At 38.2% G+C, this 14,618-nt stretch overlaps 3 protein-coding genes and 1 long non-coding RNA gene across 5 annotated transcripts; 3 read left to right on the top strand and 1 right to left on the bottom strand.

Annotated features, from left to right (window-relative positions):
* Positions 1-1,151: 1,151 nt before the first annotated feature.
* Positions 1,152-5,701, top strand: LOC130589410 (uncharacterized). Of its 2 annotated transcripts, none has more exons than XR_008968910.1 (4): positions 1,152-1,166; positions 1,276-1,309; positions 1,837-1,894; positions 3,174-3,301. XR_008968910.1 is itself a non-coding variant. In XM_057393871.1 (4 exons), exon 4 carries the CDS (start codon positions 4,440-4,442, stop codon positions 5,376-5,378), a length of 939 nt encoding a protein of 312 aa, XP_057249854.1. In that variant the 5' UTR covers positions 1,152-1,166; positions 1,276-1,309; positions 1,837-1,894; positions 3,981-4,439; the 3' UTR covers positions 5,379-5,701. The 2 variants fall into 2 exon arrangements, 1 of the variants encoding a protein (XP_057249854.1); XM_057393871.1 differs by lacking the exon at positions 3,174-3,301 and adding an exon at positions 3,981-5,701.
* LOC104886244 (uncharacterized) lies at positions 3,985-4,434 on the top strand. Its single transcript, XM_010670712.3, has one exon. The coding sequence runs from the start codon at positions 3,985-3,987 to the stop codon at positions 4,432-4,434; it is 450 nt and encodes a 149-aa protein (XP_010669014.3).
* A 4,072-nt stretch (positions 5,702-9,773) lies between the features above and the next one.
* On the top strand, positions 9,774-11,701 carry LOC130591029 (uncharacterized). Its single transcript, XR_008968911.1, has 2 exons — positions 9,774-10,145; positions 11,438-11,701. It is a non-coding gene; the product is annotated as an uncharacterized LOC130591029 (long non-coding RNA).
* Positions 11,702-13,324: 1,623 nt separating this feature from the next.
* On the bottom strand, positions 13,325-14,080 carry LOC125496270 (uncharacterized mitochondrial protein AtMg00310-like). Its single transcript, XM_048641701.1, has one exon. The coding sequence runs from the start codon at positions 14,078-14,080 to the stop codon at positions 13,325-13,327; it is 756 nt and encodes a 251-aa protein (XP_048497658.1).
* Between the last annotated feature and the right edge of the window lie 538 nt (positions 14,081-14,618).

Below are 14,618 nucleotides of genomic sequence, written 5' to 3'. Positions count from 1 at the left end.
CATGGAGGAAGTAATTAGGTATCCAATGTTTAATATCTTACTCATTGCTAATAAACCTTTTCAAATGAATGTTTAATCTACCAAAATCTGAAACTTTTGAAAAGAGTTCAAATGCATGTCCTTAATAACATGATAAGTTGTCTAATAAGAGTCTCAAATTTAGATGTGGGCATGAGTCAAAGCGGGCCAACCTACAGGACGACCGATTTGACAAGTCATTGTAGCGGAATCGTGCCTAAGTCATTTGGTTGAGTTTGTGTCATGTCAAACCGAGCTACAATTTTCATAATCTAGTTCACTCCACGCACAGACCCACATGCCTAGTGGGTCGGGCTTGTGTCCACTACGGGTCAAGTGACATCATGCGGGACAAAACAAATAAACTAAAGATTTAGATCCGATGAAATTTCTTAATAAATAATTTTTTCCAAAGCAATCAATTTGTATTTTCATGTAAATTGCAATATTTTTTCCGATTGTCAATAACAAAGTGTTACATTCGCCATATTTTTGCAATAGCTACTCAAACAACATACAAAAATGGCAGGTCATTTGAGTTCCTAACAAGCCAATCACACAAAGTAGCCATAGGGTCAGACAGGTCGCTTAGGGGCTTATGCCAAAAACGAGTAAAGACTTTATTTTTCTATTCACATCACGTTTGTAGCCTGCTGAGCTTCCCTCGTGCTAGGTCGAGCTCGTGTCATGTCATGCTAGAAGGTGAAAAAGTGAATTTAGGCCATTGAAAGCTGACCATGGGTCGAGATGACACGAATTATCATGAAATTGCCACGATTTGCAATGATATTTCGAATATTATTCTTTAACATTGTAATCCCCCATATTTTTAAGATATTAAATTAAATAGTTTTAATCATTTTTAATTATTAAAGCTATTTAATTTCGGTATTTAAGAGCAGAAGGGTATTTTGGTCATTTTACCAATAGTATTTGAGTATTTCCACAAAGAAGTATTTTAGTATTTTCAAGAAAGTATTTTATTAATATTAGTAGGAAGATTATTTTGGAAATTGATCATCAAATGTATTTTGGCAATTTGATGAGTAAGGGCATTTTGTCTTTTACCCAAATTGACTACACTATAAAAAGGGGGAAAACCTAAAGTTTCCCATCTTTTTTCACTAGCCACCTTTCTTCAAAAAGGAGTAAGAAGTTCTTTTCTCTCAAACCTTTGTTCTTCCTCAAGTAAGTTTTCTTCAAGTAATTTCTTCAAAGATTCAAGTTCTAATCTAGTTTTGTTTTTGAAATTTATAGGAAGATCTTGCAAATATCAAAGGGAAGCAAAGAGGTAATGATTTTTCTGAAATTTTGGGGTTTCTTCCATATTTTTTCTCTCTCTTCTCGCCCCCCTTTGTTGGCGAATTCCGGCCACCACGGTGGTGGTTCGCCGGCGAGCTCCGTCGGGGAAGCGGCCACTGCCGGCCAGCAGTAGGTGACCGGCGACTGGCACGAGCGCCGCTGCCACCGTCGCGTCAGTGGTGGTGCGGGTGGTGCTTGTGGTGGCGCCGGTTGGGTTATTTTTCAGATTTGTGGTTTTTGAACCACTTGTAAAAAAAAAAAAAGAAATTGTTATTATTATTTTAATAATTTACAGCAGTAATTTATTAAGTAAATTAGTGTTTTATGAAGTTTTAAGTATTAGTTTGTAGTGGGTTTTGCCTACTAGTAAAGGTTTTCAAGTTATGACTTAAAAATAGTTTTTAAAGCTTTTAAGAAAAATCAGCTTTATTATTATTTAATTAATGCTGATTTTATTTATTAGTAGCTTTGAATTGTTGTTGGAAGTACTAATTGATAGTACTTTATTGTTGGTAGGTTTCAAGAATAATTAAAGCCAGTCAAACTTTTGACTGTTGATTTTTGTGTAATCAAGGTACATACACTTTGACCTTGACTTTAGTAGTTTCAAAGGATATATATATATATATTATTGAGCATGAGGAGTAAGGAGAGGCTTATGCCTTGAAATTGTTTGAGTATATGTTGAGAACTTAGAAAGGAGATTAGGAATGGAACTTTTGAGTTATTCCTATATTTGAAAAGCAGTGTATTGATGTTATTGCTTTTGAGCATGATTAAAGTTATTAAAGTTATTTGAAGTTAGGGTTGCCTAGAATATTTTATTGAGCATGGTCTCATTGAGGTTATATATTTTATTGAGCATGGTCTCATTGAGTTATATATTTATTGAGCATGGTCTCATTGAGTTATATATTTTATTGAGCATGGTCTCATTAGAAGTTATATATTTTATTGAGCATGGTCTCATACAAGTTATTAGTTATTGAGCAAGGTCTCAATAAGTTTAAAGTTATTGAGCAAGGTCTCATAAGTTAAAGTTATTGAGCAAGGTCACAAGTAGTTTAATCATTGAGCAAGGACTCAATTGATTGGATCATGGATCCTTAAGAAAGTAAGAAAAAGGACTCATGGAGTCATTAAAGTAATAAGATGAGCAAGGTCTCAAAGAATTTAAATTGAGTTAACTATGGTGTTTGTTGCATTCACTTGTTAAAGAAAGATAAGAATTTGCTAGATGTATTATTGTGAATGTGTCTCACATAATGGGCTTTGGCAATAAAACTCTTGGGATGGATCCCCCATGAGTATTGAACATAAGGGGGGAGTTAGTGTGAAACTATACTCCTGCATATAGCTTAGCATGACGATGTTAATGCTTTTATTTTATCAAGCAAGTTTATGGAATTCCAATCATCAAGATTTTTGAGTGGACTAGGTGTCACTCGTATTCTTTATCTCTGAGATGTTTGAGTCTAGAGGCTCACTCTCACCCTCGTTCATTACTAACAAGCTTAAATTTCTCGAGTCAAGTTATTTAAAGTTCATGGAACTTTAGTAAGAGGTGTGGGATCTCTTACACAAGAATAGTAGCCCGTATGACTCCGAGAGGAGGATGGTGCCCGTTCATTGCCAAATAATAATAAAAGAAAGTATTTAGTAAGTTCAGTTATGTGCTTGTCGCATGTAGAGTCGTAAGAAGAGCAAGCCGAAGTGATTGAGGATTGCATGCATTATTATTCGCATTAGTTTGTTGTGTTATGTACTCAGCGTTGCTGATGTATGTGTTTCTTTGTTTCTTTTGGTTGTTGTTTTTTCCTCAACAACCCTGTGATGATCCATTTGGTGAGCAGAGTTTAGAGAAGAAGTTGCAGGTACAAGTTCTTGATGTGCATGGAAATCATAAGCATCCGGATGGGAGTTTTAGTACACGAGTACTTTCTTATTTAAGTTATCTTGAATTTATATTTGACTTTACTTGACCAATGGGGTCAAGGTTTGACTTTTGAATATGGGACTAGTATGGGATAGTCTCGGAGTTTGTAATTCATTTACATACTTTCTTATTTCCTTGTATTAAAGTATTTTCATTTTATTTAAAAGACTTCCGCTGTATTATCTGATTAGCCTTACGTATTATCATGCGTGGCATAACAACTCCCGCAATTTCTCCTAGTTTATAAAAGGAGGAGTCGTGGGGGTGTTACAAAGTGTTACCAGAGCTCCAAGGTTTATATTACCTTATTTTACAAAAGTTTTCGAACTTAAAAGTATTTCAAAGTCGAATTGCAAAAAGGGAAGGGAATTGCATATGCATATGTACATTGCGTCACATTAGTCACTAAGTCTTTATGTGTCTTAGATTAGTAAGTGCTCTAAGTTCTAGTAGCACTTTTGATGTGTTTTATGTGACTAAGTGTTGATTGTAAGTGATTGGCATTTTCTACTTGCATGGAGTCCAGTTTGGACTTAAAGGTGTAGTATGACTACGAAAAAGTGCTAGTTTTGCTTTAATCTACTACTCTAGTAAGAGAGTTAGTATAAAAGTTCCTTAGAAAGGAGATTGTGAATTAAATGTCAGCGTGGCATTTACTTAGTATTTTTGACCTATATTGAGGGTCAATAAGCGATTTTTGAGTCAATTTTTTTTTCTTTGGCAGATCAATGGCCGATAGAAACGCTAGAATTGATGCTCAGCTGAGGAATTTAGTCCGAGTGACTACGAATTTAGCTAGAAGAGGTCCTTCGAAGAAGAAGTCTGTTGATTGGTTTAAGAGGGTTAGTGATAGTAAACCGCCTTCTTATGATGGGAAGGGTGATCCTGTTAAGCTTGAGAACTGGGTTAGGGATTTCGAGAAGCTATTCGATGCTATCCAATGTCCAGATAATAGGAAAGTAGCTATAGCTGCATATTACCTCAAGGAGGAAGCTGACTTTTGGTGGTCGCAGCATAAGGAGACGTTAATGGCAAGGCCTGACTTTGATTGGAAGGCTTTCGGAGTAGCTATGAAGGAGAAATTTTATCCCAATTTCTTGAGGAGGCAAAAGGCCACTGAGTTTGATGAGTTGAAGCAAGGTGACATGACTGTGGAGCAGTACTATGAGAATTTGTAGGATTGATGAAGTTTGCTCCCGAGTTAGTACCTACTGAGGAAAGAAAGGCAATTAGGTTCGAGACTGGACTTAGTCTTGAGGTGAAGCTTGGGCTAGGAGGTTCAACTTTCAGGACCTTAGAGGAAGTGTATGATAGAGCTGCTCATTTAGGTTCCTATTTGAAACAAGCTGGAGCTGAGAGCTCGAACAATAAGAGGAAGGAGAATCCTAGTCATAATTTCCAGAGGAACGACAAGAAGTTCAAGCCTCAAAATAACTTTCATCAAGGAGGACAATCTAGTGGCCAAAGGAATGGAGGCCAGTATCAGCCACAGAAGGGTGGAAATGGTTCTAATAAGGGAAAGAAAGGAGACGAACGCGTGTATTTCTGCAAGAGGTGCCCATACAATCATCCTGGAAAGGATTGTGAAGGAAAGTTGGTGGAGTGTAACTACTGTCACAAATTGGGTCACCGAGAGTATGAGTGCTTCTCCAAGAACCCTGAGTTGAAGACTGATAAAGGCAAGAACGGAAACCAGTTTGGTCAGGGCAATCGAAACCATTCAGGAGGCAACAATTATCAAGGTGGGAACAAGCAAAATGGGAACAACAAGACGGTTTCGAGTGGAGCTGGTCCTAGTGTGCCTGCAGTGGCAAGGTTGAATGTCATAAGTGCTAGAGAAGCTGAGACGTCTAAGGACGTAGTTATGGGTAATGTTTCTATTAATTCCACTTTTGTTAAAGCTTTATTTGATTCAGGAGCCGAACGTTCGTTTGTTTCAAAGTTAGTTGTTTCAAAATATGGCTTAGGAAACCCTAGGAATGTTGAAATTCCTATTATGTTACCATCTGGGGAAGTAGTAACTTGCTCAAGAGTATATGAAAACGTCCTTGTGAGAATTGGGGAGGTAGACTTTGAAACCAACCTCATAGATTTCCATTGGAAGACTTGGAGATTATTTTAGGAATGGATTGGCTTAAGGAGTATAAAGCCGAGATTCTTTGTGGAGAACAAAAAGTGAGATTGAGGAATAAGAATGGGAAAAAGGTGACTTTCAAGACTAAACCACAAGAAGGTAGAATTAAGATCATTTCAGCCCTAAGTTTGGTAAGGCAAGTGCAGAAGGGAGCTCCGTTATTCTTGTGTAATGTGCAGAGGTTGGAAGAAGAGAAGCTTAAGATAGAGCATGTGAAGGTGGTGAATGAGTTTCCAGACGTATTTCCGGAAGATATACCGGGAATGCCACCTCAGAGGGAGTTAGAATTCACCATAGACTTAGTTCCTGGAACTCCCTATATCAAAAGCACCCTATAGAATGGCTCCAGCAGAGATGAAGGAGCTCAACAAGCAGCTAGAGGAATTACTCGAGAAAGGGTACATTAGACCTAGTTATTCCCCATGGGGAGCGCCTGTTTTATTCGTAAAGAAGAAGGATGGAAGCTTGAGGCTATGTATCGATTATAGAGATCTCAATAAGGTGACTATTAAGAATAAGTATCCGTTACCGAGGATTGACGACCTATTCGATCAATTAAGAGGAGCTGGAATATTTTCGAAGATAGACTTAAGGTCAGGGTATCACCAATTGCAGATTGGGGAGAAGGACATACCAAAGACTGCCTTTAGGACGAGGTATGGTCACTATGAGTTCACCGTGATGCCATTTGGTTTAACCAATGCACCAGCGATGTTTATGGACCTTATGAATAGAGTGTTTCGAGAGTATTTGGACAAATTTGTAGTCGTATTCATCGATGATATCCTTATCTACTCGAAGAACAATGAGGAGCATGAAGAGCACTTGAGATTGATATTATCTACACTAAGGGAGAATCAGCTTTACGCAAAGTTCTCGAAGTGTGAATTTTGGATGGAAGAAGTGCTTTCTTGGCCACATTGTGTCAAAGAAGGGAATTTCCGTAGATCCGTCGAAGATAACCGCAGTGAGTGAATGGTCTACACCTAGGAATGTTACTGATATAAGGAGTTTCTTGGGTCTAGCTGGCTACTATAGACGTTTTGTGAAGGATTTTTCGAGGGTAGCTAAACCAATGACTAGTCTTATGAAGAAGGATATGAAGTTCATATGGACCGAGGAGTGTGATAAAGCCTTTAATAAGCTTAAGGAGTTGTTGACTACAGCTCCGATCTTGACGTTACCAGAGGAAAATGCTGAGTTGGAGGTATATAGTGATGCTTCGAAAAATGGTTTAGGGTGTGTGTTGATGCAAAATCGAAAGGTTATAGCCTACGCTTCTAGGCAATTGAAACCGTACGAAGTGAATTACCCAACCCATGATCTAGAATTAGCCGCAATAGTGTTTGCTTTGAAGATTTGGCGACACTACTTATATGGAGTGAAGGTGAAATTGTATACAGATCACAAGAGTTTGAAGTATTTGTATACTCAGAAAGATTTGAATATGAGGCAGAGAAGATGGTTAGAGTTGGTGAATGACTACGATATTGAGATCTTATACCATGAAGGAAAGGCAAACGTCGTTGCCGACGCGTTAAGTCGTAAGTCTAGCCATAGTTTAAGTACTTTGGTACTTCCAGATAAGTTGTGTGACGAGTTTAGGAAGCTCAACATTGAAGTTGTTGGGAGTAGTGGAGTGGAAGCATGCTTAAATGCCATTTCAATCCAGTCGGAATTGAATGAAGAAATTTTAAAGGCTCAAGAAGGGAATGAGGAAATGGAGAAGATAAAGAAGCTGATCGAGGAGAAAAAAGACAAAGGAGTTTAGTATCCATGAGGATGGAAGTGTCCGATTCAATGGAAGATGGTGCATACCGTCAAGTTGCACCGAGTTGAAAGAAAAAGTGATGAGAGAAGGGCACAACATGACTTATTCTATCCACCCTGGAGGGGATAAATTATATAAGGACTTGAAGCTAATGTTCTGGTGGAACAATATGAAAAGAGAAGTAGCTGAATTTGTTGCTAGGTGTTTGACTTGCCAGAAGGTGAAGAGCGAACACAAGAGACCTCAAGGGACGATTCAACCGTTACCAGTGCCTGAGTGGAAATGGGATGACATAGCAATGGATTTCGTTGTAGGTCTCCCTAAGACAGCGAAAGGATTCACCAAAGTGTGGGTGATAGTAGATATAACTAAGGTAGCAAAATTTGTTCCAATGAAGGACAATTGGTCGATGGAACAGTGTGGTAAAGTATATGTGGACCAAGTGGTGAGGCATCATGGAGTTCCTTCCACTATTGTGTCTGATAGAGATTCAAGATTCTTATCTCATTTTTGGGAAGCATTACAGAAAGCTTTTGGGACCGATGTGCTTAAGAGTACAGCTTTTCATCCAGCAACTGATGGTCAATCGGAAAGAACCATTCAGACTCTCGAGGATATGTTGAGGGCGTGTGCCTTAGATTACCCTAAGACTTGGGATGAGATGTTGGCTTTAATAGAATTCTCATACAACAATAGCTACCATTCTAGCATTAAAATGGCTCCTTTTGAAGCTCTATATGGTCGGAAATGTCGTAGTCCATTGTGCTGGAAAGATATTAGCGAGACGGTTACTTTGGGACCGCAAATGATTGAAGATACCGAAATCAAGTGAGATATATTCGTGAGAAGATGAGGGCGGCCCAGGATCGTCAAAAGGCCTATGCAGATCAGAATAGAAGAGATAGCGAATATCAAGTAGGCGAGAAAGTCTTACTAAAGGTGTCACCTATGAAAGGGGTGATGCGTTTTGGGCAAAAAGGAAAGCTTAGCCCGAAGTTTATAGGTCCGTATGACATCATTGAAAGAATTGGAAGATTGGCTTATCGTTTAGATTTGCCAAATAACTTGGGAAAGGTGCATAATGTGTTCCATGTATCCCAACTAAAGAGATATGTGCCCGATAAGTCTCACGTATTAGATCCCGAGATTATAGAAGTGGATGAGACGCTTTCTTTTGAAGAGAGACCATAAAGATCTTGGACTCTAAGGTGAGGAGTACAAGAAATAAAGATATAAAGATACTCAAGGTTTTGTGGTCTAACCAGCGTACCGAAGAGGCTACCTGGGAGGCTGAAGACGAGATGAGAAAGAAGTATCTTGAGCTCTTCGACTAGGTGAGTTGAGTTCCGGGACGTAACTCCTTTAAGGGGGGTAGAGTGCGTGCAGGCATTTTGCTAGAAATTAGTAAGAATTTGTTGCATTTGTGCACGATTTTTAGAGTTTTCAAGGAAAACTTTCAAGCAAAGTAAGTATTTCATAGTTTGAATATTCAAGGCAAAAGTTTTATTCAGTAGCGTATTATTTGGCTACTTGTTTTATTCAGTAGCGTATTATTTGGCTACTTGTTTTATTCAGTAGCGTATTATTTGGCTACTTGTTTTATTCAGTAGCGTATTATTTGGCTACTTGTTTTACTCAGTAGCGTATTATTTGGCTACTTGTTTTATTCAGTAGCGTATTATTTGGCTACTTGTTTTATTCAGTAGCGTATTATTTGGCTACTTGTTTTACTCAGTAGCGTATTATTTGGCTACTTGTTTTACTTAGTAGCGTATTATTTGGCTACTTCTTAAGAAAGAACTATTTTATGGCGTAATGCTCGTAAAATTTCAAAGTTGAAAGTTTAATAAGAGATGAGGTTTTGTTTAAGTTTCGGAACGATACTTCTTTTAAGGGGGGTAGACTGTAATCCCCCATATTTTTAAGATATTAAATTAAATAGTTTTAATCATTTTTAATTATTAAAGCTATTTAATTTCGGTATTTAAGAGCAGAAGGGTATTTTGGTCATTTTACCAAAATAGTATTTGAGTATTTCCACAAAGAAGTATTTTAGTATTTTCAAGAAAGTATTTTATTAATATTAGTAGGAAGATTATTTTGGAAATTGATCATCAAATGTATTTTGACAATTTGATGAGTAAGGGCATTTTCGTCTTTTACCCAAATTGACTACTACTATAAAAAGGGGGAAAACCTAAAGTTCCCCATTTTTTTTCACTAGCCACTTTCTTCAAAAAGGAGTAAGAAGTTCCTCTTTCTCTCAAACCTTTGTTCTTCCTCAAGTAAGTTTTCTTCAAGTAATTTCTTCAAAGATTCAAGTTCTAATCTAGTTTTGTTTTTGAAATTTATAGGAAGATCTTGCAAATATCAAAGGGAAGCAAAGAGGTAATGATTTTTCTGAAATTTTGGGGTTTCTTCCATATTTTTTTTCTCTCTCTTCTCGCCCCCCTCTTTGTTGGCGAATTCCGGCCACCACCGTGGTGGGTTCGCCGGCGAGCTCCGTCGGGAGAAGCGGCCACTGCCGGCCAGCAGTAGGTGACCGGCGACGGCACGAGCGCCGCTGCCACCGTCGCGTCAGTGGAGGTGCGAGTGGTGCTTGTGGTGGCGCCGGTTGGGTTATTTTTCAGATTTGTGGTTTTTGAACCACTTGTAAAAAAAAAAAAGAAATTGTTATTATTATTTTAATAATTTACAGCAGTAATTTATTAAGTAAATTAGCAGTTTTTATGAAGTTTTAAGTATTAGTTTGTAGTGGGTTTTGCCTACTAGTAAAGGTTTTCAAGTTTATGCCCAAAAAGAGTTTCTAAAGCCTTTTTAAGAAAAAAAATCAGCTTTATTATTTATTTAAGAATGCTGATTTTTATTTATTAGTAGCTTTGAATTGTTGTTGGAAGTACTAATTGATAGTACTTTATTGTTGGTAGGTTTCAAGAATAATTAAAGCCAATCAAACTTTGACTGTTGATTTTTGTGTAATCAAGGTACATACACTTTGACCTTGACTTTAGTAGTTTCAAAGGATATATATATATATATTATTGAGCATGAGGAGTAAGGAGAGGCTTATGCCTTGAAATTGTTTGAGTATATGTTGAGAACTTAGAAAGGAGATTAGGAATGGAACTTTTGAGTTATTCCTATATTTGAAAAGCATGTTATTGATGTTAATTGCTTTTGAGCATGATTAAAGTTATTAAAGTTATTCTTGAAGCTAGGGCTTGCCTGAGAATATTTCATTGAGCATGGTCTCAATTGAGGTTATATATTTTATTGAGCATGGTCTCAATTGAGGTTATATATTTCATTGAGCATAGTCTCGTTTGAGGTTATATATTTTATTGAGCATGGTCTCATTAGAAGTTATATATTTTATTGAGCATGGTCTCATTACAAGTTATCAAGTTATTGAGCAAGGTCTCATAAGTTAAAGTTATTGAGCAAGGTCTCATAAGTTAAAGTTATTGAGCAAGGTCTCACAAGTAGTTTAATCATTGAGCAAGGACTCAATTGATTGGATCATGGATCCTTAAGAAAGTAAGAAAAAGGACTCATGGAGTCATTAAAGTAATAAGATGAGCAAGGTCTCAAAGAATTTATAATTGAGTTAACTATGGTGTTTGTTGCATTCACTTGTTAAAGAAAGATAAGAATTTGCTAGATGTATTATTGTGAATGTGTCTCACATAATGGGCTTTGGCAATAAAACTCTTGGGATGGATCCCCATGAGTATTGAACATAAGGGGGGAGTTAGTGTGAAACTATACTCCTGCATATAGCTTAGCATGACGATGTTAATGCTTTTATTTTATCAAGCAAGTTTATGGAATTCCAATCATCAAGATTTTTGAGTGGACTAGGTGTCACTCGTATTCTTTATCTCTGAGATGTTGAGTCTAGAGGCTCACTCTCACCCTCGTTCATTACTAACAAGCTTAAATTTCTCGAGTCAAGTTATTTAAAGTTCATGGAACTTTAGTAAGAGGTGTGGGATCTCTTACACAAGGAATAGTAGCCCGTATGACTCCGAGAGGAGGATGGTGCCCGTTCATTGCCAAATAATAATAAAAGAAAGTATTTAGTAAGTTCAGTTATGTGCTTGTCGCATGTAGAGTCGTAAGAAGAGCAAGCCGAAGTGATTGAGGATTGCATGCATTATTATTCGCATTAGTTTGTTGTGTTATGTACTCAGCGTTGCTGATGTATGTGTTTCTTTGTTTCTTTTGGTTGTTGTTTTTTCCTCAACAACCCTGTGATGATCCATTTGGTGAGCAGAGTTTAGAGAAGAAGTTGCAGGTACAAGTTCTTGATGTGCATGGAAATCATAAGCATCCGGATGGGAGTTTTAGTACACGAGTACTTTCTTATTTAAGTTATCTTGAATTTATATTTGACTTTACTTGACCAATGGGGTCAAGGTTTGACTTTTGAATATGGGACTAGTATGGGATAGTCTCGGAGTTTGTAATTCATTTACATACTTTCTTATTTCCGTTGTATTAAAGTATTTTCATTTTATCTTAAAAGACTTCCGCTGTATTATCTGATTAGCCTTACGTATTATCATGTGTGGCATAACAACTCCCGCAATTTCTCCTAGTTTATAAAAGGAGGAGTCGTGGGGGTGTTACAAACATAATGAAAGAGCATGGTTCTGTCATGAAAGATGATACATCCTCTAAATTTCAAATATAAAGTAATATTTACTATAAATTTCTTCAATCTATACTTTTTCTTGATAAAATAGAAAATAAAACGGTAAAATAGCAAATCACTCCTACACATATGCCAATCAGATAAGTTCCACATAACCTTTACATGTAGCACATCAAACCCAAATCTTACAAAAATTGTGGAACTAACATCCAAACAGTTCTTTCAGTCAAATTATTGCTGGAAAATAAAAATTACATACAAAAAACCCTTTACCATTAATATAGGAAATTAGGATAACAAGGCCAGCTTCAATTATAAGTTTATAACACGGCCCACAACAATTTCCTGCTACTCTATACTACCTCTATTTCAATTTTTTTTTTTTTTGAGGGGGAAAGAAAGTAGTGCATTAATCCAAGGACAAAGTGTCCATCAAAACATACGGAGCCACTTCACGAGGACAATGGTTCTCCCAACATTGTTCAACTGCAAAAGGCACTACTCTAGCGAGATGATGGGCAACAACATTCCCATCTCTCTTGACATGAAGAAATTTAACTGATTCAAAAACATTACATAAAGAAAGAACATCTCCTAGAATGTTATCCAAATCTGCAAAATAGAGGGTCTCATTTGTCAGCCTATTAGTCACCACTGAGAATCGGACTCAATAATAATATTTGAGAGACCATGAGCCTTAGCCATCCTAGCTGCCATGTAAATTGCTTTGCACTCCGCAATAGCCGCGGGCCAGCAGGCCCTGGTACGACGTACAACCGAAAAGCATACTTTCCCTTGACAATCACGAGCTACAATACCCAATCCAATCCATCCTTCTTCCCCGAGGTAAGCATCCGTGTTGAGTTTAATCATTCCCCTAGGAGGCGCACACCATTTTGTCGAGCTCACACTACCTCCCCTTTTCGGACCTCCATAAATTCGAGTAGTATAAGAATTGAACTCATCACATTGTCTACTCACACGTTGTACTATGACAGGCCCCGGTTGCCCTTGGCCTTCAAACACCAACTTATTTCGTTCGGTCCAGACATTCCACGCTAAAAAGCTTCCTCTTTGCACCATCTTAGCGTCTAGCTCGCTCCATCTCACCACCGTCTCACACATCGTCTCACCCTCCACACCAGCAACCATAGCCTGACATCCTAGTTCCCCCCACACCGACCTCCAGCGATCACATGTGAACAAAGAGTGATGAATCGTTTCCACTCCATTCAGACACCATGGGCACTCGTCTTGCTCGACGAGATGGCGGGCCCTAAGTACAGCACGTACCGGCAGCAAATTGGTACAAACTCTCCAAAGAAAGTGGCGAACTTTTGGGGATACCTCTAAACTCCATAAAATACCCCATGCCTTATGAACATCATCCAAATTACCTCCCTTCCCAAGCATATAGGCCGTTTTCACCGAATAGGTCCCATCTTTAGAGTAGGCCCATGTTAATTCATCTTGCACGCACCTAGCACTCAGCGGGATTGCTAGAATTCATTTTTGATCACGTTCCTCAAAAAGATTTTCAATCACATCCGTTTTCCACTCTTTTCGGTCATCATCAATTAAATCTCCCACCAACTCCAATCCTTCAACTCTATTGCTCAAAACAAAACGGTCATCCTCATCAAAAAGCCACGGATCCTGCCAAAGATTTATCGATTTTCCATCTCCCACCTTCCAGATCAAACCTTCCTTCACCAAACTTTTCGCACTCCATATACTACTCCAGGAATAGCTATTTGAGTATCCTAGCCTCGCTTGAAATATATCTCCATGGGGATAATATTTTGCACTCATTACACGGCTCAAAAGGGAGTTTTTATAATGTAATAGTCGCCAAACTTGCCTGCCAAGTAAAGCATCATTGAACACCCCAAGATCTTTAAATCCCCTGCCCCCCATACACTTCGGTTTGCACATCTTTTCCCAACTTAACCAATGCATCTTCCTTTCCGCACCTTTGCCACCCCACCAAAATCGCGCCATAGCTGAATGAATCTCTTTTATAATTGCCATTGGGATCTTATAGACCCCCATCAGATAAGTAGGGAGAGCTTGTATCACAGCCTTGATCAGAACTTCCTTTCCAGCCCTTGACAACAATTTTTCCTTCCAACCCCGCAATTTCTTCCATATTCTATCTAAGAGTTCCCGAAACACCAGTTTCTTTGACCTCCCATTGATTGTGGGAATGCCCAGATATTTTTGGTGCTTGTCAACTTGCCTCATCAGGAGAGTAGATATCATCACGTCCTTTTGCCCACAGCTTACACCTTTACTAAAAGAAACCTCCGACTTTTCATAGTTAATTTTCTGCCCGGATGCTGCTTCATATTTGTTGAGAATATCAACTATTGTCAAGCATTCCTGACGGGTGGCTCTTGTAAAGAGAAGACTGTCATCTGCAAATAGAAGGTGTGAAATTTCCGGTCCGTTTCGGCTAGCTTTTGCACCATGAAGTTCTTTTGCATTCACTTTTTGCTGAATCATCTGAGAAAAGGCATCAGCAACCAAGATAAATAGAAAGGGAGAAAAAGGGTCACCCTGTCGTAGTCCTCTGGAAGGAGAAACAGAACCACATACTCTCCTATTGATCAGGAAAGAGTAAGTGACCGATGAAATGCAGCTCATCACCAGATTAACCAACGGCCATCAAACCCCATAGTCAATAGAAGTTTCCTTAGGAAGCCCCATTCAACCCTGTCATAAGCTTTACTCATGTCAAGCTTCACTGCCATCAAGCCTTTCCTGCTATTATTTCTCTTTTTCATAGAGTGAAAAATTT

This window comes from Beta vulgaris, chromosome 4 (genome assembly GCF_026745355.1).
Source record: "Beta vulgaris subsp. vulgaris cultivar EL10 chromosome 4, EL10.2, whole genome shotgun sequence".
Taxonomy (NCBI): domain Eukaryota; kingdom Viridiplantae; phylum Streptophyta; class Magnoliopsida; order Caryophyllales; family Amaranthaceae; genus Beta; species Beta vulgaris.
The sequence above is the reverse complement of the archived record's forward strand: the minus strand, read 5'-3'. Positions and strand labels throughout refer to the sequence as shown.